We start from the raw sequence: 26,606 nt of genomic DNA on the forward strand, positions 1-26,606 counted from the left end.
ATTTCCTAATTTAAAAAGTATGTATGGATGCAAATATGTCAGGCTACCAGAGAGTGGGGAGGGGATAGCCAGCCCCCAGGCCTTGGTGCTTTGAGGACCACCAGGTCTAACATGTGCACAGTATGAAGTGGCCTCGTCCCTACCCAGGGCCCACTGGCCAGGAGGGTAGTGAGGGCAGAACCCCAGTGTGGCTTCATGGATGGGCAGAACGTGAAACTGTACAATAAGGGTCTCTGCCTCCAAACACCAGGAATTGGGGCCAAATAGTGTCTGGCACGGCATTGAGGCCCCACAGGAGATAAAAATGAAAGTGAAGAGGAAGGTAGAGAATAATTGCTTCTCTCTCTCCATCAAGTCCCAAACCACAGCCTCCAGAGGGAGCCAAGTCCAACCCTTCTAAACGGCACCGGGACCGCCTGAATCAAGAGCTAAGCAAACTGACCAACTTGCTTCCCTTCCCTGAGGATGTGCGGGCCCGCCTTGACAAGCTCTCCATCCTCAGGCTGATTGTGGGCTATCTAAAGGTGAAGAGCTACTTCGCAGGTAAGTGACAGCTGTGGTTCCAAAACAAGCTATGAGAGGTGGCTGTGCACACATGCACTTGGAGTTTACCTGCTGTCCAGGCAAAAGCTGCATCACAGTATTTGGGTCTTGGGCAGAGGAAGAAGGCACTATGCTCAGCACAGGTGCAATAGGGGAACCAGAACACAGGTGCATCGGTTCATGCCCAACATGATGTACAAACCCTGGGCTCTGCACCATCTCTCAGGCTCTCCATGGAAGGAGATGGGCACGGGTGCCAGCCTGCCTATGTGCACATCAGGCTTACAGAATAGCATGTGCAGAAGTCCCTAGCTGATGGCCTGACTTCTTTCCTTCCATTGCTTTGTCATTTCTTGTGATAAACCAAGTGTCCCTCCACCTCGTAGAGCTTTGGCTCAGAACAAAGACATTTCTAAACTAAGACATGAACTGGGATATTTCTTATCATCTTCTGGAGCCCTTATTCTTCTAAACTCCTTTACCATGTAATAGGCACAGTCTGCTCTTCCGTGTCCTTCCTGCTAATAATTCACTGTCATTGCTGAAAGATGGTTCTAACCCATTCCTGCAAGTGGAACTTGCACTCAGTAACTTGGGCGATGCACCTGAACACAGGTGAGCTTGTGGCCTCCTGTTTCCCTTGGAGGAGGAGGATGTAACCCCCCATAACTGATAAGCTGCAGTGCAGCAAGACGGACAGAGGAAGACTCTGGGCCTGAACAACATGTTACAAATTGTAATAGCAGCTCAAAAAAGAAACTCAAAAATCAAATGGGTCCAGTCGACCTTGAAAATACCCTGGAAATTATGAAACTGCCCCAAACGTAGTGATAACTGCAAAGAAGCCGCAGCTGTGTAATCAGGTACAACAGTGCTGTGGCCTGTCCATGCGGTGGTCAAGCACGTCTGAGGTGGTGGCCAGGAGCTGGATCAGAGGGTTGGGGAGGACTGCTGAATGGGTACAGGGTTTTCTTTTGGGGGTATTGACAGTATTTTGGGTTTTTTGTTGTTGTTGTTGTTTTATTCATCACTCAATCAATATTTATTAAACTCCTATAAGGTAAGAGACACTAGGTTAGGTGCTCAATTACAGCAAAAATTAAACTGTAGAACATCCCCGGAGTCAAGAAACTACAATCTCTATTAACTCCCACAACAACCCTGCAAAGTTGGCGTGGATCTACTTATTTTGCTGGTAAGGAAATTAGTGGTGGAGTTTTTTTTTTTTTATTATTCTGTTATGTTAGTCACCATACAATACATCATTAGTTTTTGCTGTGGTGACAGTATTTTGGACCTAGAGAGAGGTGGCGGTTGCACCACATTGTGAATGTGCTCAATGCCACTGAACTGCTCAGTTTAAAATGGTTCATTTTAAGCTACATGAATCCCACAGGGGCTGGAATCCTTCGGGGGAAGGGAGGCAGGGGCTCTTTGCAGCCCTCTCAGCACTCAAAGGCCCTGAGTGGCTCCTCTGCTTGCCTCTGCCATCTGTCTCCAGGTGGCCTGCCCAGGGCTGGGCCAGGGCCTCCTCTCCTCCAGAGGTCCCTGGTGCGGGCCAGTGAGCACAGGGGCCTGTCCTCACCCACTCAGCTGTGCTGCAGGCCCCTGACAGTAGTGGAGACCTCAGACCCTCTGCCCTAGGTCTGATTTCTCCCCAGCGTGGCCCAAAGGAAAGAGGCACACGTGTGCCTTTGTGTGTTGTGAACTGCTTTCATATGGAAACACCTCGATCCTCAGCCGGTCCAAGTCCTGGTTTGTTCAGGGCTGTGGATCTGAGTCCTGTCTCTCCCATTATTTCTGTACACTCCTCCTCTGGGTCTCTCCTCTGAACAGATAGATGACTTCCAACGCTGTTTCTGGTATAGACAGGAGTAGGGAGAGTCTGGGTGACAGGCACAGCCACCTCAAGAGCCAGCCTGGGGAAAACGGTCCCCACTCCTGCTGGACCCTCAAGAAGGCAGAAGGCTGGGCCACAGCATCCACACCGAAGGCTTTGTTCAAGACACGCTGCTGTCCATAGGATCCTAGCCTCCCCAAACCACAGAATCCACTGGGTTGCTACCCCAAGGGCCCAGCTTCCTCCTGACATGGCCTGAGACTGGGGCTAGGACCTTCCTTCCCCACTGTGGATGGACTTTAGAGCCTGCTTTTCGAGGCTCGGTTGGGTCTTCCTCCCCTGCCCCCAACTCTGGAGCTCTCATGGCCCTGCCCTCCCATTTTTGTCCTCTGCCTGATCTCCACCACTCCTCATGTCCCCTGCCCTGCTCTCCTCCCCCTCTGAGCTAACCCTTGGCCCCCTCATGACACCCTCTGCAACTCTGGCCATCTAGCTCCTAACTGTGTGACTCTGTGACCCTCTTTATTTTCCTTCCAAGGTGCCTGAAAGAGCAGGTGCCAGTTTGTCTTTATCATTTAGTGTCCAGTAAATGGAGGAGAGAGACCAAACCCTGAGAGCTTGGCACCTATTTAACTCCCATCTGCCTTTCAGGGGCTGCACCAGGCAAGGCAGGGAGTCCAGGAGTCAGACAAGAAGGCAAAGGGCTGCATGGGTGGGCACAACCCCTTGCCCCAAGGCCAGCAGCTGATGGCCACCCTGGGTTACATTCTGTCCTCTGTATTGGTCAGGGGTCAGGTGGGCTCCATGCAGGCACATTGGGTGGCAGGCACCCAGTGTGGTGAGACACAGCCAGGCAGCTGCCTCTACTCCTAGGAGCCCATGGCACACACCCCAAGTGGACTGAGGGGGAGAGAGTTGCCTGCACACAGAGCCAGGCAGGCCATCCCCAGGGGAGAGGGCAGCTGAAGACCAGCTTCCATCCTTTCTCTAGAAATCTCCATGTTCTGAACAAGGACATATTTTTTTAAATGACTGGCTAAAGTTAAAATTAAAGATTTAAGTAGAAATCCACACTTTTCTTTGGAAAATGCTTCTTAACCTCAGCTAGAGGTTAAGAGCCAACAAGACCCATAATGGTTTTTTTAAGCTCAAGGCAATGAGATGAACCTGTCCAGTCTGTCCCTGTAACTCTTACCACATGTCTTAGTCAGGGACAAGTCTGCAGCCCTTTCATGGAGTGACCGCCTATCCAAACCCAGTAGGGACATGTCCCATAGAGTTCACCTGCCCCAACACTGAGGGCGCTTGCTCTTCCAGGGAATGTTCACCAGGCAGGAGGCCAGGTGGTCACCAAGGCCTGGACCTCAGTGTTCTGCAGTTAGAAAGGCACTAGTCTCACCAGGGAGCTGCAGTGATGCCAAAAGAGGCTCTATAGAGACCAGGGGGCTGCAGAGGAGCCATCTGCTCTGATGGGGTGGGGGTGAGATTTTCCTCCACCCACTAACCACACACCCCCATTACACTGCCCATTGTCACTCCTCCTACCAACACCTTCCCCAAAGTATCTGGGACCTGGACATGTGGACAGAGGCTCCTGGGAGAAGGGTGTGTATGAACAAAGCCTCCTGCATGTTCCTGTTGCACCCCCTTCCCAGCGCAAGGGGAGCTCCACCACCTGGACCTTTGCCTCATCTGAGCTACTGTTATGAAATCACTGAACCAAAAGAGGTGTAGTTGACCTAAAAGTCTAAAGTTGGCCCAAATGGGCTTTGAATCAATATGTTTAACTCTGGGCATATTCTCCAGCACATTCTGATTTTGTTTCTTCTGACTATGTTGTATCAATCCCAACCCTTCTTGGCTACCTTCATGCCATTTCCCTATGCATCCACTGGAAGGTTGGTAAACGGGGTAGATATGTCCAACTGCTTCTGGGGAGCATTTCTCTGCCCCCGCCCACTTCCACAGTCAACAGGACAGGTGCCATGTTTCAAAAGTTTCATAACTAAACTGTTAGCCCATATTCATCCACTGTATGCTCCTCAAATCTGGCTACCCTGTTTCCCTTTTCTTTCTTTCTCTGTGACTCAACATTATATAATTTTCATATTATGTAATTTATTCTCAAAAAGAAAGAACTGCTGTCTATTGAGCATCCTCTGTGAGCCAGGCTTTTTGCCCAGGTATCTCATCTGAGTCTGTGAGGCATTGTCATTTATCCCCCATGCAGATAGCAAAGTGAGGCTCAGAGAAGTGAAGGGTTCCAAAGGTGGCATGGCAGTGAGAGAGAGACAGGGATGAGCCTGCTCCCACGGCACTGGGCAGAGCCTCTTTTGCCATGTGAAATGAGGTAGTTTGAAGCCATAAACTTGAGCTAGAGGAGACTGGGTGGCCCATCTCTTGGGTCTTAGACAGGATGGGCTCCACTGCAGAGTAAGCAGATGAGAGATTCTGCTGGAGACATGGGGGAAAAGCACATTGCCACATGTCCCAAAGAGACCACTGGCTGAATGAGAACCCACTGCTCACAATCCTCTGGGAACTTGGGGGATGTCCTGGCTGGGGCTGCTCTACCTGGTGGACAAGCACCTTAGCCATCAACATGCAGGGAGGTGCAGACCTGAGAAGATGTGGAGCATCTCTGTGGGTGGTGCAGAACTAGAGGTGTGTGGGCATTCTGGATCCCTGCTAGCCTGGGCCTGGCCCAAATGCCTTGCTCTGCAGAGAAGAATGTCTTGTTTCCAGGATAACTCAGTGTGGGGCTGCTCTTGGGTTGAATTCCTTCCTCACACCAGCCCCCTTCCCATACCTTTATCCTCCACAGACAACCAGCCACATCTCCAGAACCATCTGACCCAGGGCTATTGTGGTGGTCCTGGGCCAGAGCACAGAGGTAGGATTGCCCTGGTTTCCACAGGGCTCTGCAATAACAGAAAAGGGTGTTTGTTTGGGGCTTACTAAGAAGTAAAATGACTCCCAGACCTCTATGTACAAATGATTCTCCTCTGATTTCAAGCAGACTTGGCTTCTCACAGCTACTCTGTCATTGATGTTAGCTTGAACAAGCATGAGCAGCTCCAGTAGCCCCTGGGTTTCTTTCCAGGAATTGGGACCAGATCACTTAATGGGAAATTTTGTGGCTGTAAAATGGTTTCCTTAAGCAAGAGCTATGCCAAAGAGGATCGTTAAACATTTGTTTTCAATAATGCTTTCTCCTCCTCAGCCACCCTAAGGGACAGCATTGAAGACTGCCCAGCCGACCCACCCATGAATCCAGGAGGAAGTGAGCATACCTCTCCACAGGTCAATCTACAACTGTTTCCTGAAGGGGACTTGCTTCTTCAGGTACTGTATGATATTTTCCATCTCTATTCCCTGTCAGTGGTTATGATTATAACAGAATCAGACCTCAGAGTTTTCCAGAAAACATTTTGTTTCAACTCTTATTGAATTTATCTTTAATTATCATGTCAAGTTTCTGGTTGAGTAGAGTATTCTATATTCCCAATTTTTTTGGACAATTCTGTAACCATACTGCCATGTGGGTGAGAGTCACACATGGGAAGAGTCAGAAACCTTGAATGTCAGTCCCTGATGGCCACCTGCTAGTCAAGTAGCAGCCACCTCTCCCCACAAGGGTGATGTTGATTTCCCCTAGCTGCCTCAGGGTTGTGAGACTCAAGGAGAGGGATGTATATGCAAATCATACTATAAGCCATCAAACCCAAGAAATGAAACAAATGTACAAAGGAAAAATATATTTTGTGTATATGGAAATATTAGCAATATTAGCATACCATATTTCATTGTTACTACTTTTGAACATTTAAAAACTTTCTTTCTCTGGAATTTTCTATTTAAATATAATATATTGCTGGTACCTTAGCAAGGAATCCAGGTTCTGGGTGACACAACTATGGCAGATCTTCCTCTCACAAACCAGAAGTACAAAACTTCCACAGACAGTCCAGGAAGAACATGCATAACCACTGGGTGATTGGCCATAGAAGCAGGTGGATCTCTTCTTCAGGAAAGAGGGGATGGCATGAAAGATGGCTGCATCTTTTATTTTTATAGTAAGGGTTCATTTACCTGTTGAGATAAATCATTAGACTTTTCTCAGAGTAACTTAAAGGTGGTCTGTTGTCTCCTCCCCCCACCCTCAAGCTGAAAGAACTACATTTTTAATGCTTCAGATCTTTTTTTTAAACTTCAAAAGAGACCCGCTACAAATATTAGTATATGTTAAATCTGGATACATGACTGTTAGTTAGTTTGATCTCTACTTTTTAGTGAGTTTGAACTGTTTTGTAATTTTATCCTTAAGATAGAAATTTTAACACAAAGCATCTCTTACAATGAAATTCCTAAAGAATAATTTCAAGGGGCGCCTGGGTGGCTCAGTCGTTAAGCGTCTGCCTTCGGCTCAGGTCATGATCCCAGGGTCCTGGGATTGAGCCCCACATCGGGCTCCCTGCTCCGCGGGAAGCCTGCTTCTCCCTCTCCCACTCCCCCTGCTTGTGTTCCCTCTCTCGCTGTGTATCTCTCTGTCAAATAAATAAATAAAATCTTTAAAAAAAAAAAAAAGAATAATTTCAAATGTTTATTTAGCTAAAAATGATCAAAATTCTGAATTATTCAGGGTTCTCCAGAGAAATAGACCCAATAGGTTGTGTGTGTGTGTGTGTGTGTGTGTGTGTGTGTGTGTGTGTGTAGAGAGAGAGAAAGAGAGATTTTAAGAAATTAGCTCATGTGATTGTGGGCCGTGACAAATATGAAACCTGTAGGGCAGGCTGGAAGCCTGTATACTCAGGAAAGAACTGATGTTGCAGTCTTGAGTCCAAAGACTGAACGCAAAATTATTTCTCCCTGGGGGAACCTCAGCGTTTTTTTTCTCTTAAGTCCTTCAACTGATTGGATATAACCCACCCATGTTATGGAAAGTAATCTGCTTTACTCAAAGTCCACTGATTTAGATGTTATTCACATTTAAAAATAAATGGCTTTGGGGTGCCTGGGTGGCTCAGTTGATGAAGCCTCCAACTCGGCTTCAGCTCATTATGATCTCGTGGTCATGAGATCAAACCCCACTTCAAGCTCCATGCTGAGTGTAGAATCTGCTTCAGATTCTCTCTCCCTCTCTCTCCCCCTCTGCTCCTTCCCCTGCTCGCTCGTGCTCTCTCTCTAAAATAAATTTTTAAAAATTGTTTTTAAAAAATATTTAAAAATAAATGCCTTCACAGAAACATCTAGACTAGTATTTGAACCAATCTCTGGGCACCACAGCCTAGCCAAATTGACACATAAAGCTAACTGTCACAACTTTATGTTTAGTTGCATTTTAAATGGCTATCTGTAAAAATTAATTTTAGTTGCTAAGGAAAAAAATTAACTTCTTTCAATTGATAAAGAACTGTTAACCTTAAAAATAAAGCTGTCAGTTATTTTACCAACAAAAGCAAGTCTATTTGGGAATAGCAGAGAATTATAATTTGAGACAAGCACGCTAGGGCAAAACCATAGGCCAGTCCAGAGAACAAACAATAAGAATGCTCTCTTATAGAGGAAAGGGGGAGTTGGAAGAGCTCTTATCAACAAAAAGTCCACCGGAGTAAACTGGGAGCTGGCAGTGTAATGGCTTCTCATTGGTTGAGCTGTGACTGTCTCATTGGCTGGGCTGTGACAGCCTCTCATTGGCTGGGCTGTGACAGCCTCTCATTGGCTGGGCTGTGACAGCCTCTCATTGGCTGGGCTATTGCTAGGGGGATGAGAAGAGCCATTCTTTTTCCTGGGGAATAGTAAAGTAGCTAAAGTGGTATAGACTTGTCTCTTCCTGTTGGGGTCTGCAGTTGATGATGAGTAGCAGGGTGTGAGAGTTCCGACCTCTGGCTCCCCCTACTCCATTTTTTTTTTTAAGGGTATACTAATTACTTTATTTTTTATTTTTTTAATTTTATTATGTTATGTTATTCACCATACAATACATCATTAGTTTTTGATGTGGTGATCCACGATCCATTGTTTTTGTATAACATCCAGTGGTCCATGCAGTACGTGCCCTCCTTAATACCCATCACTGGGCTAACCCATCCCCCATCCCCTCTAAAACCCTGTTTGTTTCTCAGAGTCCATAGTCTCTCATGGTTCATCTCTCCCTCCGATGTCCCCCTCTTCATTTTTCCCTTCTTTCTCCTAATGTCCTCCATTCTATTCCTTATGTTCTACAAATAAGTGAAACCATATAATAATTGACTTTCTCTGCTTGACTTCTTTCACTTAGCATAATGTCCTCCAGTCCCATCCATGTTGATGCAAAAGTTGGGTATGCATCCTTTCTGATGGCTGAGTAATATTCCATTGTATAGATGGACCACATCTTCTTTATCCATTCATCTGTTGAAGGGCATCTCGGCTCTTTCCACAGTTTGGCTATTGTGGACATTGCTGCTCTGAACCCTGGGGTGCATATGGCCCTTCTTTTCACTACATCTGTGTCTTTGGGGTAAATACCCAGGAGTGCAATTGCTGGGTCATAGGGTAGCTCTATTTTTAATTTTTTGTTGAGGAACCTCCACACTGTTTTCCCAAGTGGCTGTACCAACTTGCATTCCCACCAACAGTGTAAGAGGGTTCCCCTTTCTCCACAATCTCTCCAACATTTGTTGTTTCTTTCCCTGTCCATTTTTGCCATTCTAACTGGTGTAAAGTGGTATCTCAATGTGGTTTTGATTTGAATTTCCCTGATGGCTAATGATGATGAACATTTTTTCATGTGTCTGTTAGTCATTTGTATGTCTTCTTCAGAGAAGTGTCTTTTCATGTCTTCTGCCCATTTTTTGACTTGATTATTTGTTTTTTGGGTTCTTTATAGATCTCGGATACCAGCCCTTTATCTGTAGTGTCATTTGCAAATATCTTCTCCCATTCTGTGGGTTACCTCTTTGTTTTGTTGACTGTTTCATTTGCTGTGCAGAAGCTTTTTATCTTGATGAAGTCCCAGAAGTTCATTTTTGTTTTTGTTTCACTAGCTTTTGGAGATGTATCTTGAAAGAAGTTGCTGTGGCTGATGTCAAAGAGGTTACTGCCTATGTTCTCTTCTAGGATTTTGATGGATTCCTATCTCACATTGAGGTCTTTCATCCACTTTATCTTTGTGAATGGTGTTAGAGAATGGTCGAGTTTCATTCTTCTGCATGTGGCTGTCCAATTTGCCCAGCACCATTTATTGAAGAGACTGTCTTTTTTCCATTGCATGTTTTTTCCTGTTTTGTCAAAGATTATTTGACCATAGAGTTGAGGGTCCATATCTGGGTTCTCTATTCTGTTCCATTGGTCTATATGTCTGTTTTTGTGCCAGTACCATGCTGTCTTGGTGATCACAGCTTTGTAATATAGCTTGAGATCGGGCAACATGATGCCCCCAGCTTTGTTTTTCTTTTTCAACATTACCTTGGGGATTCGGGGTCTTTTCTGATTCCATACAAATTTTAGGACTGTTTGTCCCAGCACTTTGAAAAATGTCATTGGAATTTTGATCGGGATGGCATTGAAGGTATAGATTGCTCTGGGTAGCATAGACATTTTAACAATGTTTATTCTTCCGATCCATGAGCATGGAATATTTTTCCACCTTTTTCTGTCTTCTTCAATTTCTTTCATGAGTGTTTTGTAGTTCCTAGAGTATAGATCCTTTACCTCTTTGGTTAGGTTTATTCCGAGGTATCTTATGGTTTTTGGTGCTATTGTAAAAGACAATTATCATATGATCTCACTGATATGTGGAATTTAAGAAACAAAACAGAGGATCATAGGGGAAGAGAGGAAAAAATAAAACAAAATGAAACCAGAGAGGGAGACAAACCATAAGAGACTTTTAACCATAGGAAACAAATAAAACAATAAAACAAATAAAATACTAGAAATATTTTTAAAAAAAGAAAAGAAAGAAATCCTAACAGAAGGAAAACTGGAATATCTAAAATATTTAGGAAGTAGGGAACACTTTCCTAAATAACCAATGGGTCAAAGAAGAAATCACAAGAAAAGTTAGAAAATACTTTCAGATGAATGAAAACAAAACCAACATACCAAAACTTATCAAATGCCATTAAAGCATTGCTTTGAGGAACACTTACAGCTATAAATGCCTATATTTAAAAAAAATAAAGATCTCAAATCAATAACCTCATCTTCAGAAATTGTAAAAAGAAGAGCAAACTAAACCCAAAGCACATAGAGGAAGGAAGTAATAAAGACTAGAATGAAAATGAATTAAATAGAGAATAGAAAAACAATACAGAAAAGCTAAGGAACAGTTATTTGAAAAGATCAACAAAATTAACAAATCTTTAGTTAGATTGGGGGGAAAAAGGAGAAAACTACTGAAATTAGAAATACAAGAGAGTTATTTTGATAGGGATTGCATTGAATATGTAGATTGTTTGGGGGTAGTATAGACATTTTAACAATATTTGTTCTTCCAGTCCATGAGCATGGAATGTTTTTCCTTTTTTTGTGTGTCCTCTTCAACTTCTTTCATAAGTGTTCTATAGTTCTCAGAGTACAGCTCTTTTATCTCTTCAGTTAGGTTTATTCCTAGGTATCTTATGGGTTTTGGTGCAATTGTAAATGGGATCAATTCCTTGATTTCTCTTTCTGCTGCTTCATTATTAGTGTATAGAAATGCAACAGACTTCTGTGCCTTGATTTTATATGCTGTGACTTTGCTGAATTCCTGCATTTTTCACAGAGCTAGAACAAACAATTCTAAAATTTGTATGGAACCAGAAAAGACCCCAAATAGCCAAAGTAATGTTGAAAAAGAAAAACAAAGTGGGGAGCATCACAATTCCAGATTTACAGCCATATTACAAAGCTGTAATCATCAAGACAGTATGGTACTGGCACAAAAACAGACACATAGATCAATGGAACAGAATAGAGAACTCAGAAATGGACCCACAACTGTATGGTCAACTAATCTTCAACAAAGCAGGAAAGAATATCCAACAGGAAAAAGGTAGTCTCTTCAACAAATGGTGTTGGAAAAACTGGACAGCCACATGCAGAAGAGTGAAACTAGACCACTTTCTAACACCATACACAAAAATAAATTCAAAATGGATGAAAGACCTAAATGTGAGACAGGAAACCATCAAAATCCTACAGGAGAAAACAGGCAGCAACCTCTTGGACATCAACCAACTTCTTACTAGATATGTCTCCTGAGGCAAGGGAAACAAAAGCAAAAATAAACTATTGGGACTTCATCAAAATAAAAAGCTTCTGCACAGCAAAGGAAACAATCAACAAAACTAAAAGGCAACCTTCAGAATGGGAGAAGATATTGCCAAATGACATATCTGATGAAGGGTTAGTATACAAAATCCATAAAGAACTTATCAAACTCAACACCCAAAAGATAAATAATCCAGTTAAAAAATGGGCAGAAGATATGAGTAGACATTTTATCTATAAGAAGATATACAGATGGCTAACAGACACATGAAAAGATGCTCAGTATCACTCATCATCAGGGAAATGCAAATCAAAACCACAATGAGATACCACCTCACACCTGTCAGAATGGCTAAAATCAACAACACAAAAAATAACAGGTGTTGGCAAGGATTCAGAGAAAGGGAAGACCTCATGCCCTGTTGGTGGGAATGCAAACTGGTGCAGCCACTGTGGATATCAATATGGAGGTTCCTCAAAAAGTTAAAAATAGAGCTACCCTATGGCCCAGCAACTGCACTACTAGGTATTTACCTAAAGAATACAAAAATACTAATTCAAAGGGATACATGCACCCTGATGTTTATAGCAGCATTATTTACAATAGCCAAACTATGGAGACAGCCCAAATGTCCATCTGATGGATGGAGAGAGAAGATGTGGTATATACACAATGGAATATTACTCAGCCATAAAAAAGAATGAAATCTTGCTATTTGCAATGACATGGGTAGAGCTAGAGAGTATTATGCTAAGTGAAATAAGTCAGTCAGAGGGGCTCTCCTACCCCCTCTGGGCTGGGGAGCTATGACGAGTCACAGGCTTCCTCTGGCTCGACTCACCACTTCTTAGTAATCGCTTCACAATAATCACTTCTGAGATTTTACCCAGGAAGAGAGACTGAAAATCTTTCATTATCCCTTTTTTTTTTTTGCCTGTGTTTTCTCCAGTTTTATTAAGATTAATTGACAATTGCAATTGCATATATTTAAGGCATACAACTTGATGTTTCTTTTTTTTAATTTTTCCCATTTATTTAAATTTATTAATTAACATATAGTGTATTATTAGTTTCAAAGGTAGAGTTCAGTGATTCATCTGTCTTATGTAACACCCAGTGCTCATTACATCCCGTGCTCTCTTTAATGCCCATCACTCAGTTACTCCCCAAGGTTGCCCCTCCAGCAACCTTGTTTGTTTCTTACGATTAAAAGTCTCTTACGGTTTGTCTCCCTCTCTGCTTTCATCTTGTTTTATATGTATATATTGTTAAATAATATAAAACAAGCTAATTAACATATTTATCACTTAAAATAGTTATCTTCTTTTTAGTAATGAAAACATTTAAGATAACCCTCTTAGCAAATTTCAAGCATACAATATAGCACTTTAACTACAGTCACAGTTTTATACATGAGATCCCCAGAAATTACTCCTTTTATATAAATGAAACTTTGTACCCCTTGATCAACATTTCCCCATGCCTTGGCAACCACCATTCTGCTCTCTGCTTCTATGAGTTTGACTATTTTAGAATTTACATATAAATGAGATCATATAGCATTTGTCTTTTTCTGCATCTGGCTTATTTCACTTAGCTCTCATTTTCCGCCACAGGAGGGTTTATGGGACCTTCTGCCAGTGTGCTGATGTCACTCCTGAAGTCTCATTTGTACTCTCAGTAACCTTAATCTCTTCGATCATATTTGTTATAACATTTCCTAAAGATATAATTGATATATAACATTGTGCAAAGGTATATATAAGGTGTAAAACATGTTGTTTGATACATTTATATATTGCAACATGACACACTATAGCATTAGCTTAACAGCTCCATGTCCCATAATTACTATTTCTTTTCTGCACTAACATTTAAGGTCTAGTGTCTTAGCAACTTTGAAGTATATAACACAATATTAACTATAATCACAATGCAGTGCATAATCCCCAGAACTTTTTCATCTTCTAGATGCAAATTTGTACCCTTTAACATCTTACCAATTCCGCCACCTTCTAGCTCCATCATTAAACTTTGTTTCTCTGAATTCAGCTTTTTCAGATTCCAAATATAGGTCATTTCTTCTAGGTTTTTCAGTTTTTTGGAATACAGATGTTTGCAGTAGTCTCTTATGATACTACATATTTATTTGTTATCAATTTTAATGTCTTTCATTTCTGAGTTTATTTGGGTCTTTGTTAAAAGATTTTATTTATTTTGGGGTTTTTTTGTTTTGGGGCTTTTTTCCCTCCATTTTTATTTTTTTTCTTATGTTCAATTAGCCAACATATAGTACATCCTTAGTTTTCGATGTGGTGTTCAATGATTCATTAGTTGCATATAACACCCAGTGCTCATCACCACATGTGTCCTCCTTAATGCCCATCACCCGGCTACCCCATCTGCCCACCCACCTCCCGTCTGTAACCCTCAGTTTGGTTCCCAGAGTCCAAAGTCTCTCATGGTTTGTCTCCCTCTCTGATTTCTTCCCATTCAGTTTTCCCTCCCTTCCCCTGTGGTCCTCTGTGCTATTCCTTATATTCCACATATGAGTGAAATCATATGATAATTGTCTTTCTCTGCTTAACTTATTTCGCTTAGCATAATCCCCTTCAGTTCCATCCATATCGATGCAAATGGTGGGTATTCATCCTTTCTGATGGCTAAGTAATATTCCATTGTATATATGAACCACATCTTTCATTTTCTCTATTACACTTATCCTAGGAGACTGAATATACAAGGAGACAATGGCAAGACCATATATAAAAATAGGACTCTGACTCACAGCCTGCAGCAGCCTTTCCAGGAATCCAAACCCTTGTTTACAATAAACATTTATCCCAAAAGTCAGCCTGTTTTAAAAGTCAGAGTTATAGAAAATCAGACTACTATCTTTAGTAACATTCAGGAATCAGGACAATGACTTCTGTAACAATCTACCCAGAATGGCCAGGACGTGATGAATAACTGACAGCTTCCCTAATTTTTCTCCCTGCTTCCAACTTATAACCAAAGAGAGAAAGCCAGATACGCTCCCTTAACCAGTCATGTAGGAGACCCTGCCTCTAGTTAGCCACCTCCAGGCTCACCATGCCAACAGCTTCCAGGCAGGTCACACCCGAAGCCATCCCTCTTCTCCACTATGAAGCGTTCCCTCCTCCTCTGTCTGCCTTTGAGTCTCTGCTAAAACTCAAGTGACCACGGCTGACTCCCTTGCTCTAGCAAGCTTTGAATACATAGCCTCTGCTTTTCTCATTTGTTTGGTGTTCATTTATTTCCACAATCCTGAACGCAAGCATGAGGTTTCTGGAGCAGAGTAGATTAACTATTATTTACTTACAAGCAAACAATAACCACGTGGTTCCCCTGAAAGCTTAAAATTAAAATGCATCTCAATCATGACCAAAACCATGTCCTTAGATTGGATGCCTCCTCAGGATCCCCAGGGGAAATGGTTAAAAATTTATACTCAGGGTTTCTAATAGGGTGGATCCCAGAAGGGTGGGAGGATAAATGAGCACTTTTTTTTAGCCACCTGCCCAGGTGAGACCAACATGCAGCCTCAGCCAATGGAGAACATGGAGCTGCTTTTTCATCTCCTACAGATGAGAAGCCTTGAATGGATTTTTTTTAACCAAAGGGTGAGACCCACAACAGAGATGCAGAGGGAAAAACAGAATATGTGCGTGTGTATTTGTTTAATTATTCAGTTTGCAGTGTTCTCAATAGATTGAAGCTGGAATTGGCTCTACTTTGCCGCCTCAGACACACATATACACACACACTTGTCTTCTCTCCAGGAGCTGGTATGAGTGAGAGATATTTGTAACAGGATATCCCAGGCCCTGCTTTAGAAGAGACAATTCAGGATATGAGTGGCATTGCTCACCAAAAGGAAACTCAGAGAAACCCCTCACAGACCTGGATCCTGGCCCTTAGGAGCTCCACAAGACTGAGGAATAAGGAATAAACCCAAACTAACTCTTCTCTGCCTCTCCCCAGGCTCTCAACGGCTTCCTCATGGCTGTTACAGAGGATGGCTATGTTTTCTACGTCTCTCCCACAGTCCAGGACTACCTAGGATTTCATCAAGTGAGTGGTTGTACTTTTCATTTGAAGAGTTTGGGTGAATCTAGTTGGGAGAGGAGGGAGACAGGGCCATGTGACGCTTGTCTCCATGGGACTATAATGGAATTTCAAAGATCTGGGTCTCCATCTCAGTCTCCCACATGCACATCCTAAGTCTTCAACTGAGCCTTCCCAGAGTACTGACTTCCTCATCTGGTGGAGGGCATGGTAGCCTAGATCCTCTGAGGAGCAGATGCCAAGGCAGGATGAGATGAGCAAGAGATTCCTCAGGAGAAAATCCTGGGAGGACCTGGAAGGGAACAGGGGTTGGGGGCAGCAGGTCTGACCCTTGGGCAGGAGACAGAAAGAATGGGGGTGGGTGGAAGTGTCTTCAACTGCAGTACAGGATCAATGGGGCATCTTCAATCCAAAGTCACCCAGCAGAATGGGGCATCCTCAATCCAAAGTCACCCAGCAAAATGGGGCATCCTCAATTCAAAGTCACCTGGCAGAATGGGGCATCCTCAATCCAAAGTCACCTGGCAGAAAAGCCCCTCTGCTCCCAGGAATAGGCCTGCCTTGGTGTCCCTGCCATGCTCAGTCACTGGCTGGGAGCAATCTGTAGGAAGAGTGGCCCCAGCACAAACAAGTGTGCATCCAAGAGGGGCAACCTCACATGCACCTCAGTCAGAAACCTGAGAGGCACATACTGACTTCTTGTGCTGCACCAATCTACTCCTCCACAGGAGGAATTCCCATGAGCCTCTCTCCCTGGGGGGACCTCAAAAGAGAGAGGTGAGTGGGACAAACTGCAGCTGGTCTCAGGGTAGCACCTGGCCCTCCTCTGCTCTCCATTCTGAATTCTGCTCACCCTCAGCCATCACCCCAGCACATCTCTGAGTCCAGGGACCCAGCACCATCATGGTCCTCACGTCAGGATGAAGGCCCATTGGGGCCAGATAATACATGAAGTGCCAGCTCTAGTCTGGTTCACAGCAAACTTACCAAGTCCAGGACCCACCCAGTGGTCATTTGTCCATTTCCTGAGCATGTAATTGGAATCAATCTAGTTGACAACTGGAGTAACCCCCAGACTAGGTTCTTGGCCCATAAAGTGAGAGATATCACAGTAGAAAAGTCCAAGAGGAAACCCTTGAAACTACCCCCTCCAACACCAGTCAAGATAGTAAATCACAGGCAATATCATATCCCAGGGAGGTCGTGGAAAGTAGTGCTGTTGGGTAGAAGGCATGGTCAGTATCTTGAGTATCTTGAGTAAATACCTTGCCATGGTATTGTAGGGCCCTTCTACCTAGGGACCATGCCACCTCTTCAGTCAGTGGATTTCAGATCTGAAATTTGTCTCAGGTCCAGAAACTGAGCAAAGGATTGTCATTTTTCACCGAGATAACAGCCCTCAGCCTCCTGACTTTGCACTGTTGCCTTTAATTGTAGATGTTAAGCAGTATCATTGTTGGCTGCCCATCTCTTTTGCCCCTTGAGATGCCATGCTCTATTAACCAACTCCACAACACCTTATGGTCCAAGCCCCCTTGATTATTTCTTCTGCCTTGCTAGCCATCACTGTAATTGAAGCCATCTGGCCTCTCCTACCTCAGGGCTCCATCATCCCAATGGACATTCATGAGCCCAGCTCTTCTGAGCCCAGCCCAGTGTCTTCCTCTCCTTCCATCAGCCCTGACCTGCAATAGGACAGTCACCTACCACCAAATTTCTTAGTGGTGTTGATGTCCCTCCAATATTGCACTCCTCATGGCCTTGGTGTATAGTTTGTCCCTGGGCCCTCCCATGGTATGCAATCTCTGCTGGGTCTTCTTGACTAATGAATTGCATTAGTTCCAATACACCCATTTCCCTCAGCCTTTTTGTTCCTTCTTCTGCCATCTGCCAGAACAATTCAGGTATTACCACCTCACTGACCACTGGCTTCTCCCAGCATCTAAACCTAAGAGCCATCCCAGCAGTTGGTTTGTCCCATTTCCTGAGGTTCCTGCCAGGGTGTAAAGTTGTGTGTCCTGAAAGTTCTGATCTGACCCTAGGGAAGGAGAATTACCCCACCATATGGCTCTGAGGAAATTGGACAAGGCCAAAGGGGAGCCCTCAAGGCCAAGTTGCCCACCAGAGAAGTCCCGTCTCCCAGGAGCAGGCCTGCCTTAGAGTTGCCGCCCCAGTGGATTTCAGTGGGCAGCAGCTGGGACACCTCTGAGTTACACTCCCTGCAGCTGGAGACCTGAGGGGCATTTTCCTGGCCTGCTGCTGAGGGAAGACAGCCCATGCTCCACAAAACTGCTGTGCAGACTGAAAACAGCAGAGCTTGTGCAAGTGCATTGCACACCACGTAGTGGAAGGGGCTCATACAAAGCCATGGCAACAGAAGGTTTTCTGAAATCGGGGCGATAGGACTCAAAACTCCTTGGTTCCTCCCTCTAGTCTACCTTTTATTCTTCTGCAGCACCTAAGTCTGGACCAATCAATTTTCATGTTCCCATGCCAACCCTACACCTGGGCAGTGCAGCTCATACCCAACACCACCTCTGGACTTTATCCCTCACTTGTGATGAGCATACACTTGCTGAGTTTTACAGCCTTTTCCCCTTTATTTTGTTTAAATATTTTATGTATTTACTTATTTGGGAGAAAGAGACAGAAACAGAGATAGCAAGAGAGAGCACGAGCGGGGAAGGGAGGAAGCAGCACTTCCCACTGAGCAGGGAGCCCGATGCGGGGCTCGAACCCAGGACCCCGAGATCATGACCTGAGCTGAAGGCAGACACTCAACCGACTGAGCCACCCAGGCGCCCCTTCACCTTTCCTTTAGGAAAAAAAAGTCAGTACCATTATGCTGTATCTGGTTTTTAGATGAGAATCTGAGAAGGAGTTTTATTTGTCAAAGGCAGACCGGAGGCCTGCGCACTCGTCATACCCGCACTGGCAGCATCGAGCTACCTGCTTCCTTGCCGTTGCTGAGGAGAAACATAATGTAGGGGAGGGTTCAGAGACAGAAACCCCTATAAAGAGGAGCTTCCAAAAGAAAAAATAAACTTGGCTAAAGCCCTTCATCTCAGAGAAATGCTGTGGGTTTTTCTGTGTGACGTGGTTAGAAGAGGAGGTGCTGCCCGGCTGCAATGCCTTTCCCCTTCAGAAACGCCAGGGGCAGTGAGCAGAGCTGCAGGCAGAATGACAGCAACATGGGTGAACAGGAGAGAGGTCAAGGTCACAGCCTGGGGCCTCTGCCTGTGTGCACAGCTCTCCCATTCCACTACTGCGTGCGGCTGTTTTTATAGAGCGACCAGGTGGAGGCAGAGAGCGCCAGCATATTGGGTGCTGAGCTCCACTAGAGCCCTGTTGCTTTCCTCCACGGGGTCTGTTCTGTGTTGCCCTGGTGGTCCCCCAGAAGCCTGCCTCCCTTGGCCTCAGCTCCCATGCTGCCATCCCTGTGATTTCTCCTCAGGTCTTCATGCCACTGGCCCTTCCCCTCCTTCCAGCCTGGAGGCTCACTCAACATCTTTGTCCTTTCATAGATTAGACCAGACCCTTATAATTTATTTAGCACTTGCCATGTACTGAGATGGAGATGCTCCTGAAAAGTTCATTTTCCCTGAATTTTGTGCAGAAAATGGTTATGTACAAGAGGTTCCTAAAAATCATGTTGTGTGTGGGTTGGGGGATGCAGGGGAAGAGTGGGGAAGAATATAACTTATTTGGAGTAGAATTTAGGCCATCAGAACTTTTTAATGCTGACAGAAAACTTTCATCTGCACTTAATTCCTCTCAGAAGATCAAGAAGAATCCCAAACTTTACCCAAATAAAACGTAACTTAATAAATGGTTAACTACAGGCAAGGGTAGAGAGACTCATTACACTTTTTAAATTAAACCTGTGTGATTTACAAGGAACACACTAAGATTTCTCAAGGCAAACTGATCTGAAAACTATTTAACATTCTCTTTATGTGTAAAATATTTGCAAAATCTGTATGAGGACAGGATACCTTAATTATTGTTCATGTTCAAGTCACTACATTGCCAAACCCCTTTCTTTTGAGTTTACATTAGCATTTATATTCACTCATCTCCTTCAACAAATGACAGAACAAACTTGGATCTCGCTGGAAATGAGATCTTTGCTCTTATTCAGTCTAATTGTGTTATCCAGAAGAGCTGATGACTGACTTCCCGGGAAACTCAACATTCTCCTTCCACAAAGCTTTCAGCCAACTCTCCAGGGCTATTTCAGTGGCTTCCTATGTGTCTCCCCACCTCGGACACATCCCTGATGATGATTTGTGACTTGTCTGCTAGGCAGTCTTTTTTTCCCTTGGCCCCAAGAACTGCCACCCTTTTCAAGACACAACACGGGCATGGCCTCCAACACCATGGGAGTGCCCATCTCATGGGTATTTTCTGGGTCTGGGGGCAGCAGCAGCCTGAGAAGTTGGCTGTGCAAAACCAGAAGAGGGAAACAGGAACAGTATGCACCAGCCAGCCTCCAGGATGGGGAGGGACAAGGACAGGCGAGTCCAGGATGCCTGGAAGGATCAGAGGTGCTAGAGATGACTCAGGGACATCTGAGGTGAACAGGTCACATGTAGCCTCAGAGAAGCAAGAAGCATCCCCAGGAGGGTGATGTTGTCACTTGGTCTTTGCAGTCAGATGTCATCTATCAGAGTGTGTTTGAGCTGATCCACAAGGAGGACAGAGCCATGTTCCAGAGCCAGTTTCTCTGGCCTGCAGATGCAGCACCTGTCAGCAGAGAGGGTGAGCAGGACATCCACTGTAAGTCACCAAGGCTTGCGGGGGCGGGGGGGGGGGGGGAGGGCTAAATGCAGAATCAACCCTGTACATGTGTTTCAACCCTTATAGTCCATGAGGAAGAAATCAGACCAGGAAGCCAAGCTCTCTCAGCTCCAATGTATATTTCGTTAAGCACTGATGGAGCACTCACTAAGTCCCAGGTGTATGAGGGGAAGAAAAGAGGAAGGGCTGCATCGGGAAATTGGGTAGTGTGTGTTGGCACAGGACTCTGCATCTTTCAGAACCATCTCATATCTGTGACCTAATGTGATCCTCCTAGGAACTGGAAAATACACATAAGGCATGAGCATCTGTTGATTTTACTACCAGTAGGATACAGGGAGGGATTTTTGCCGATCTTGTTCACTGGTGTATTCCCAGTGCCTAGAACAGTACCTGAGACAAAGTAAACATGTAAATGTTCAGATGAGGAGAGTGATGTTTGCCCAGATGGATCCAACTGGTGAGTGATAAGACTCACGCTGGAGGAAATATCCTGCCTGCCCAGGTAAGAGCATCCCCTAACGGCAGACAGGTGCATCCCGAGCGATGATCGAGCTGGTAGGGGACTCATATTTGTGTATCTGGTGAGTATACAAGATATGAGGCCATTATGGCCATAGCGTGTTACTCTGCCAACTGCTGGGATACCATAGGCAAAAGGCAATATTGTCATTTACAAGTAAATGCTATTTTGTAAGTCCAGATACAGGACCCCTTTCCAAGTATTTACAGTACATTTAATGCACCCACACAGGCTGCAAAGAAAGGCTCTTCCCTGTTTTGTTGTGAAGGATGGTTAGAAAAAAATAAAATACTCAAAAAACAGAGGCTTCAATTAGAAAAAAATGAATCCATATGCCAATGTTTGCACACTAATAATGACATGCTTTTGTGATGGATAACTTAAAATACTAAGCAGAATAAACTTACAAGACTTACTATAAGATATGGTTGTGTAACTTCATAAGACGCAGCTTTATTCAGTTCAGCTTTGGCTGCTGTGATTTTAGTCCGTCTCTTTCTGAAGCCTGCTCTCAGTCCAGACATTCCGCCTAAGATTCTGTCTTGACCTGCCATAAGTCCAGCAGGGTAGTTACTTATCCCAAAACAGGTCTTCACTTTTTTTCTTTCCCATAAGATTATCAGCTCACTGAAGGGAGGAACCCTGTTCTCAGCATTGAGCTTTGCACCTCTGTGCCTCCACCCCTGTCCCTGTTGACCAGCTAGGGTCAAAAGAGAAAGGAAAAGAAATTTGAGGTATTGTATGGTGACTAACATAACATAATAAAATTTAAAAAAAAAAAAAAGAAATCTGAAGTTCCGACTTTCATACAGCTCCTGACACTGCCAAGTTTGAATTATGTCCTTCACAATGGATACTCTGGAATTTTGCATATAATTTCATACTTTTAAATACCTTTTACACTGTTATACCCCTGCAATAGCAGAAACCATACAGCAGTGTACCTACATGTTTATAAATATATGCATGACAGTTCTTCAGAATAAAAGTAAAACTTTAATGCCATGCTATAAAAATGCCAGAAAAATGTCTGAAGACCACCCAACTAAACCAAATTCAAGTTGATGTGTTTTATACATGTGTGTATATGTTCTAACATTTATTGAGGGTATATCATGTGCCAGGCACTGTGCTAGGGGTTTTATTAAATGAGATTACAAAAGTAGTAAAACTTATCAGATCATAAGCCTTCCTTTGTTCCTCCCTCTAGCCTGCTTTTTTATTCTTCTGCAGCACTTAAGTCTAGACCAATCAATTTTCATGTGACACAGGGAAAACCATCCGTGTAACTATAATCTGACTTGTCAGGTTGAAAATTACAGCAAAAGAGAACAAATTTGGTTTTTGCATCTTTGACTTTCTAATGAAGCTTCATTGGTACTTCTGTTTTTAACCCAAGAGTTTGGGATTTTTCTCATTATCCTTTGCAAAGACTTCCCTACAAACCTCTAGGACAGGAAAGAGAGCAAACTGAACCAGCACTCCAGAACAGGTGAAAGCAGCATTGTTTTTCATGGATAAACGGGGCAGGAGAGTGCAGGGGGAAGAAAGAGCATGAATGCAAAGCCCCCCAAGCAGAAGTGCACTTAGCATAGATAAGGAATGGCCAGGAGGCCACTGAGAAGGGCACAGGGAAGGGGAAACTGGCCAGCGCCTGGGCAGGAAAGGGTGCGGGAAGGAATCAGTCTTTAAGGGAGGAAGTCACTGAAGAGTTCTAAACACAAAATGGACATGATCTGACTTATATTTTAAAGTCACTCTGGGGGCACCTGGGTGGCTCAGTTATTGGGCGTCTGCCTTCGGTTCAGGTCATGATCCCAGGGTCCTGGAATCAAGCCCCGCATTGGGCTCCCTGCTCTGCGGGAAGCCTGCTTCTCCCTCTGCCTGCCGCTCTCCCTGCTTGTGTTCCTTCTCTCACTGTGTCTCTCTGTCAAATAAAATAAAAATAAAACCTTTAATAAATAAATAAAGTCACTCTGGCTACTGAGTGGAGGACAGACCATAGGAGCAAGGGTGGAAGCAGGGACACCAGTTAGAAGGCTATGGCAAATTCAAAGCAAGGGGGAAAAAATGATGAGAGTAACAGCCAATTTATATAGAGGTTACAATGTGCCAGGCACTATTGCAACTGCTTTACATATATAAATATATTTCTCCTAACAACCTTATTAAGTCAGATCAGATAACTGGGGCCCATGGAGATGTTACATAACTTGTCCAGGGTCCATGCTCTTCTCAACTAGATGTTCCACCCAGCTGATAATGAGAGACTGGCCAGCACAGCAGAGTGAAGTGATGAGAAGTATTTGGCTCCAACAGTAGAACCAATAGGGTTCCTGGATATATATGCTATGTACAGCATCTCATTTTTAATTTGATTCTCATGACACTCTAAGGCATGGAGGCAGGCAGGACTGCTAGCATCATCTGATGAATGAGAAAGCCGGCTGGAGTGGTGGATTAAGGTCATTCTACTGGGCAAGGCTAAGGTTCACTGGGCCACAGGGCTTGTGACCCCACATTCTCTCCACCCACCAGCTTCTTTGGGAACTAGAGATATTTCAGTTCTGTGATGATGAGTGTTCTGGTAGAGCTTCCTCATTTGTCTGTCTTCCCAGCTCTGGCAGGAGAGAAGTTTCTCTCACTTAGTGGCTCCTCCACCGACTGCCTGCAGCATCAGCCCTTGGATGACCCCTCCTATCTGGAAAGAAGTTTTGTTTGTCGCTTCCGCTGCCTGCTGGACAATTCTTCTGGGTTTCTGGTAATCACACTGTCCTTATAGGCTCAGGAACTTCCTATACCAGTGCTCTGCCCAGATGGTACACTGCCCAAGGGTTGAGCCAGGCTTCCTCACCATCCCAGGATGGTGAATCTGGCCTTCAGCTCACTGCCATTTCAGAATACCAAGTTGTCTTTTGAACCTTCCTCTGCCTGGTTAAGATATGGGATTTATTTACTTGGGATTTAGTTACACCTGTTACCTATAGTACATCCTAAGTGGAGATCCCTGGTGAACTCAGGATGTTAACACCCACCTTCTTCACCATCCCCCAAATCAGCTAAAAGTGCCTACCAATTCCTGGAATTGTATACCCTCTCACAGCTCAATGAACTCCGCAGCTCTTTGAAAAAGGCTGTGTGGGTCAGGGACCGAAGGGAGGACTGAGAAGCCATGAAAAATGATCAGGGCCTAATGGGCAGAGCAGAATGAGGAAGCTCCAAACCTGCACACACCTATACTGAGTCCTACCTGTTCAACTACAAGGAGGGTATGGGACCCTCTGAGTTCCATAAGAGGAAAGTCATATCGACTATTTTAGCTACTTAACATCCTCTTCTCTTTTCTCTTCTCATTATGTTTGGGGTCTGCTTTTTCTAGGAGTTGAATTTCCATGGCCATCTGAAGTTCCTCCCTGGACAGAACAATAGGTCAGAAGATGGTATCCTCATGTCTCCTCAACGCACCCTGTTTGCCATTGCAGCACCTCGCCAGCCACTCACCATCCTGGAGCTCCAAGATGAAACATTTCTTTTCCAAACAAAACACAAATTGGATTTCACACCCATAGCCTGTGATTCCAGGTACATCCCTCTGACCAGAAATCATGACTCCTAGGGAACCAAGGGTGCTCCCAGAGTAATTATGGCCCAAATCCTGAGTCTAGAACCAAAGGCAAGGCAAGAACAGTTGGCCAATCCTGTCCAAACAGGTTCTGTAATGAGAGTTAGTAGAAAAGATGCCCCTTATAAGGGCACTGTAGGAGTATGGGGTTTCGGGTATGATGCAGAAAGCAAATCCCAAGTAATACTTGTCTCCCTCTCAGAACCTTCCAGTAACAAAACATAGTGAAGCCCCAAGAAGTCCCACTATGAAAAATCTAACTAACTAGGTTTGACCCAATTGTTCCCAAATTTTATTTGACCATTGAACCTTTCTTGGGGGAATCAGTTAACATGCTACAATGCCAATGCCCCTTAGAACACATTCTAGAAAGCACTGGCTTAAGAACAAGTGCTTCGGGGCACCTGGGTGGCTCAGTGGGTTAAGCGGCTGCCTTCGGCTCAGGTCATGATCCCGGGGTCCTGGGATCGAGCGCCGCATCGGGCTCCCTGCTCTGTGGGGGGTCTGCTTCTCCCACTCCCACTCCCCCTGCTTGTGTTCCCTCTCTCGCTGTCTCTCTCTCTCTCTAATAAATAAAATCTTTAAAAAAATAACAATAAAGGGGCGCCTGGGTGGCTCAGTCGTTAAGCGGCTGCCTTCGGCTCAGGTCATGATCCCAGGGTCCTGGGATCGAGCCCCACATCGGGCTCCCTGCTCAGCAGGAAGCCTGCTTCTCCCTCTCCCACTCCCCCTGCTTGTGTTCCTGCTCTCGCTGTCTCTCTCTCTCTCTCTAATAAATAAAATCTTTAAAAAAATAACAATAAAGGGGCGCCTGGGTGGCTCAGTCGTTAAGCGGCTGCCTTCCACTCAGGTCACGATCCCAGGGTCCTGGGATCGAGCCCCATGTTGGGCTCCCTGCTCAGCCTGCTTCTCCCTCTCCCACTCCCCCTCCTAGTGTTCCCTCTCTAGCTCTCTCTCTCTCTGTCAAATAAATAAATAAATAAATAATCTTAAAAAAAAAGAAAAAGAGGGCGCCTGGGTGGCTCAGATGGTTAAGCGTCTGCCTTCGGCTCGGGTCATGATCCCGGGGTCCTGGGATCGAGCGCCGCATCGGGCTCCCTGCTCTGTGGGGGGTCTGCTTCTCCCACTCCCACTCCCCCTGCTTGTGTTCCCTCTCTCGCTGTCTCTCTCTCTCTCTCTAATAAATAAAATCTTTAAAAAAATAACAATAAAGGGGCGCCTGGGTGGCTCAGTCGTTAAGCGGCTGCCTTCGGCTCGGGTCATGATCCCGGGGTCCTGGGATCGAGCCCCATGTTGGGCTCCCTGCTCAGCCTGCTTCTCCCTCTCTCACTCCCCCTGCTTGTGTTCCCTCTCTCTCTGTGTCTCTCTCTGTCAAATAAGTAAAATCTTTAGGGCGCCTGGGTGGCTCAGTCGTTAAGCGGCTGCCTTCGGCTCGGGTCACGGTCCCCGGGTCCTGGGATCGAGCCCCGCATCGGGCTCCCTGCTCGGCGGGAGGCCTGCTTCTCCCTCCCCCGCTGCCTGCCTCTCTGCGTACTTGTTCTCTCTCTCTCTCTCTCTCTGTCAGATAAATAAATAAAATCTTTAAAGAAGAACAAGCGCTTCAACGCACTGTTAGTACTGGAACTTACCAGTTCTGTTTCTTCCTCAAAGATGCTTTGATGAAGGCGGTGGAATCTGTCCTCCACAAAGTTAACGTGGGCACCGGCCCCCGGCCCACAGCACAGGTTTAAAGCAGGATTTGGGAACGGGTGTGCGGTAGAAGCGTCTGACAGGGCGCCAACCCCGCTCAGGGCCGACGCCTCTTCGGGGTCTGCTCCAGCCCCGCGGCGAGGAGAGGCGCCCCCTCCGGACCCGGGCCGCCCAGAGAAGACCGCTCCCCGCGCCCGGGCGCCAAGCCGGGCGGCCGGCCAAGGCTCCCCGTGAGGCGCTGGGACGCGCGGGCGGCAGGGCC

General features: G+C 45.0%; 1 protein-coding gene across 1 annotated transcript in view; it reads left to right on the plus strand.

The window, feature by feature from the left end:
* LOC123842647 (aryl hydrocarbon receptor-like) overlaps positions 1-26,606 on the plus strand; it is a 43,411-nt gene that overhangs the window by 10,298 nt on the left and 6,507 nt on the right. Inside the window, exons 3-6 of the mRNA XM_064577205.1 lie at positions 15,627-15,716; positions 20,363-20,489; positions 23,652-23,794; positions 24,413-24,615. Coding sequence (XP_064433275.1) covers positions 15,627-15,716; positions 20,363-20,489; positions 23,652-23,794; positions 24,413-24,615 — 563 coding nt within the window. The remainder of the gene's footprint in view (positions 1-15,626; positions 15,717-20,362; positions 20,490-23,651; positions 23,795-24,412; positions 24,616-26,606) is intronic.

This window comes from Mirounga angustirostris, unplaced genomic scaffold (genome assembly GCF_029215605.1).
Source record: "Mirounga angustirostris isolate CCGP_5_RB_7025 unplaced genomic scaffold, mMirAng1.0.hap1 SCAF_1, whole genome shotgun sequence".
Classification (NCBI taxonomy): Eukaryota; Metazoa; Chordata; class Mammalia; order Carnivora; family Phocidae; genus Mirounga; species Mirounga angustirostris.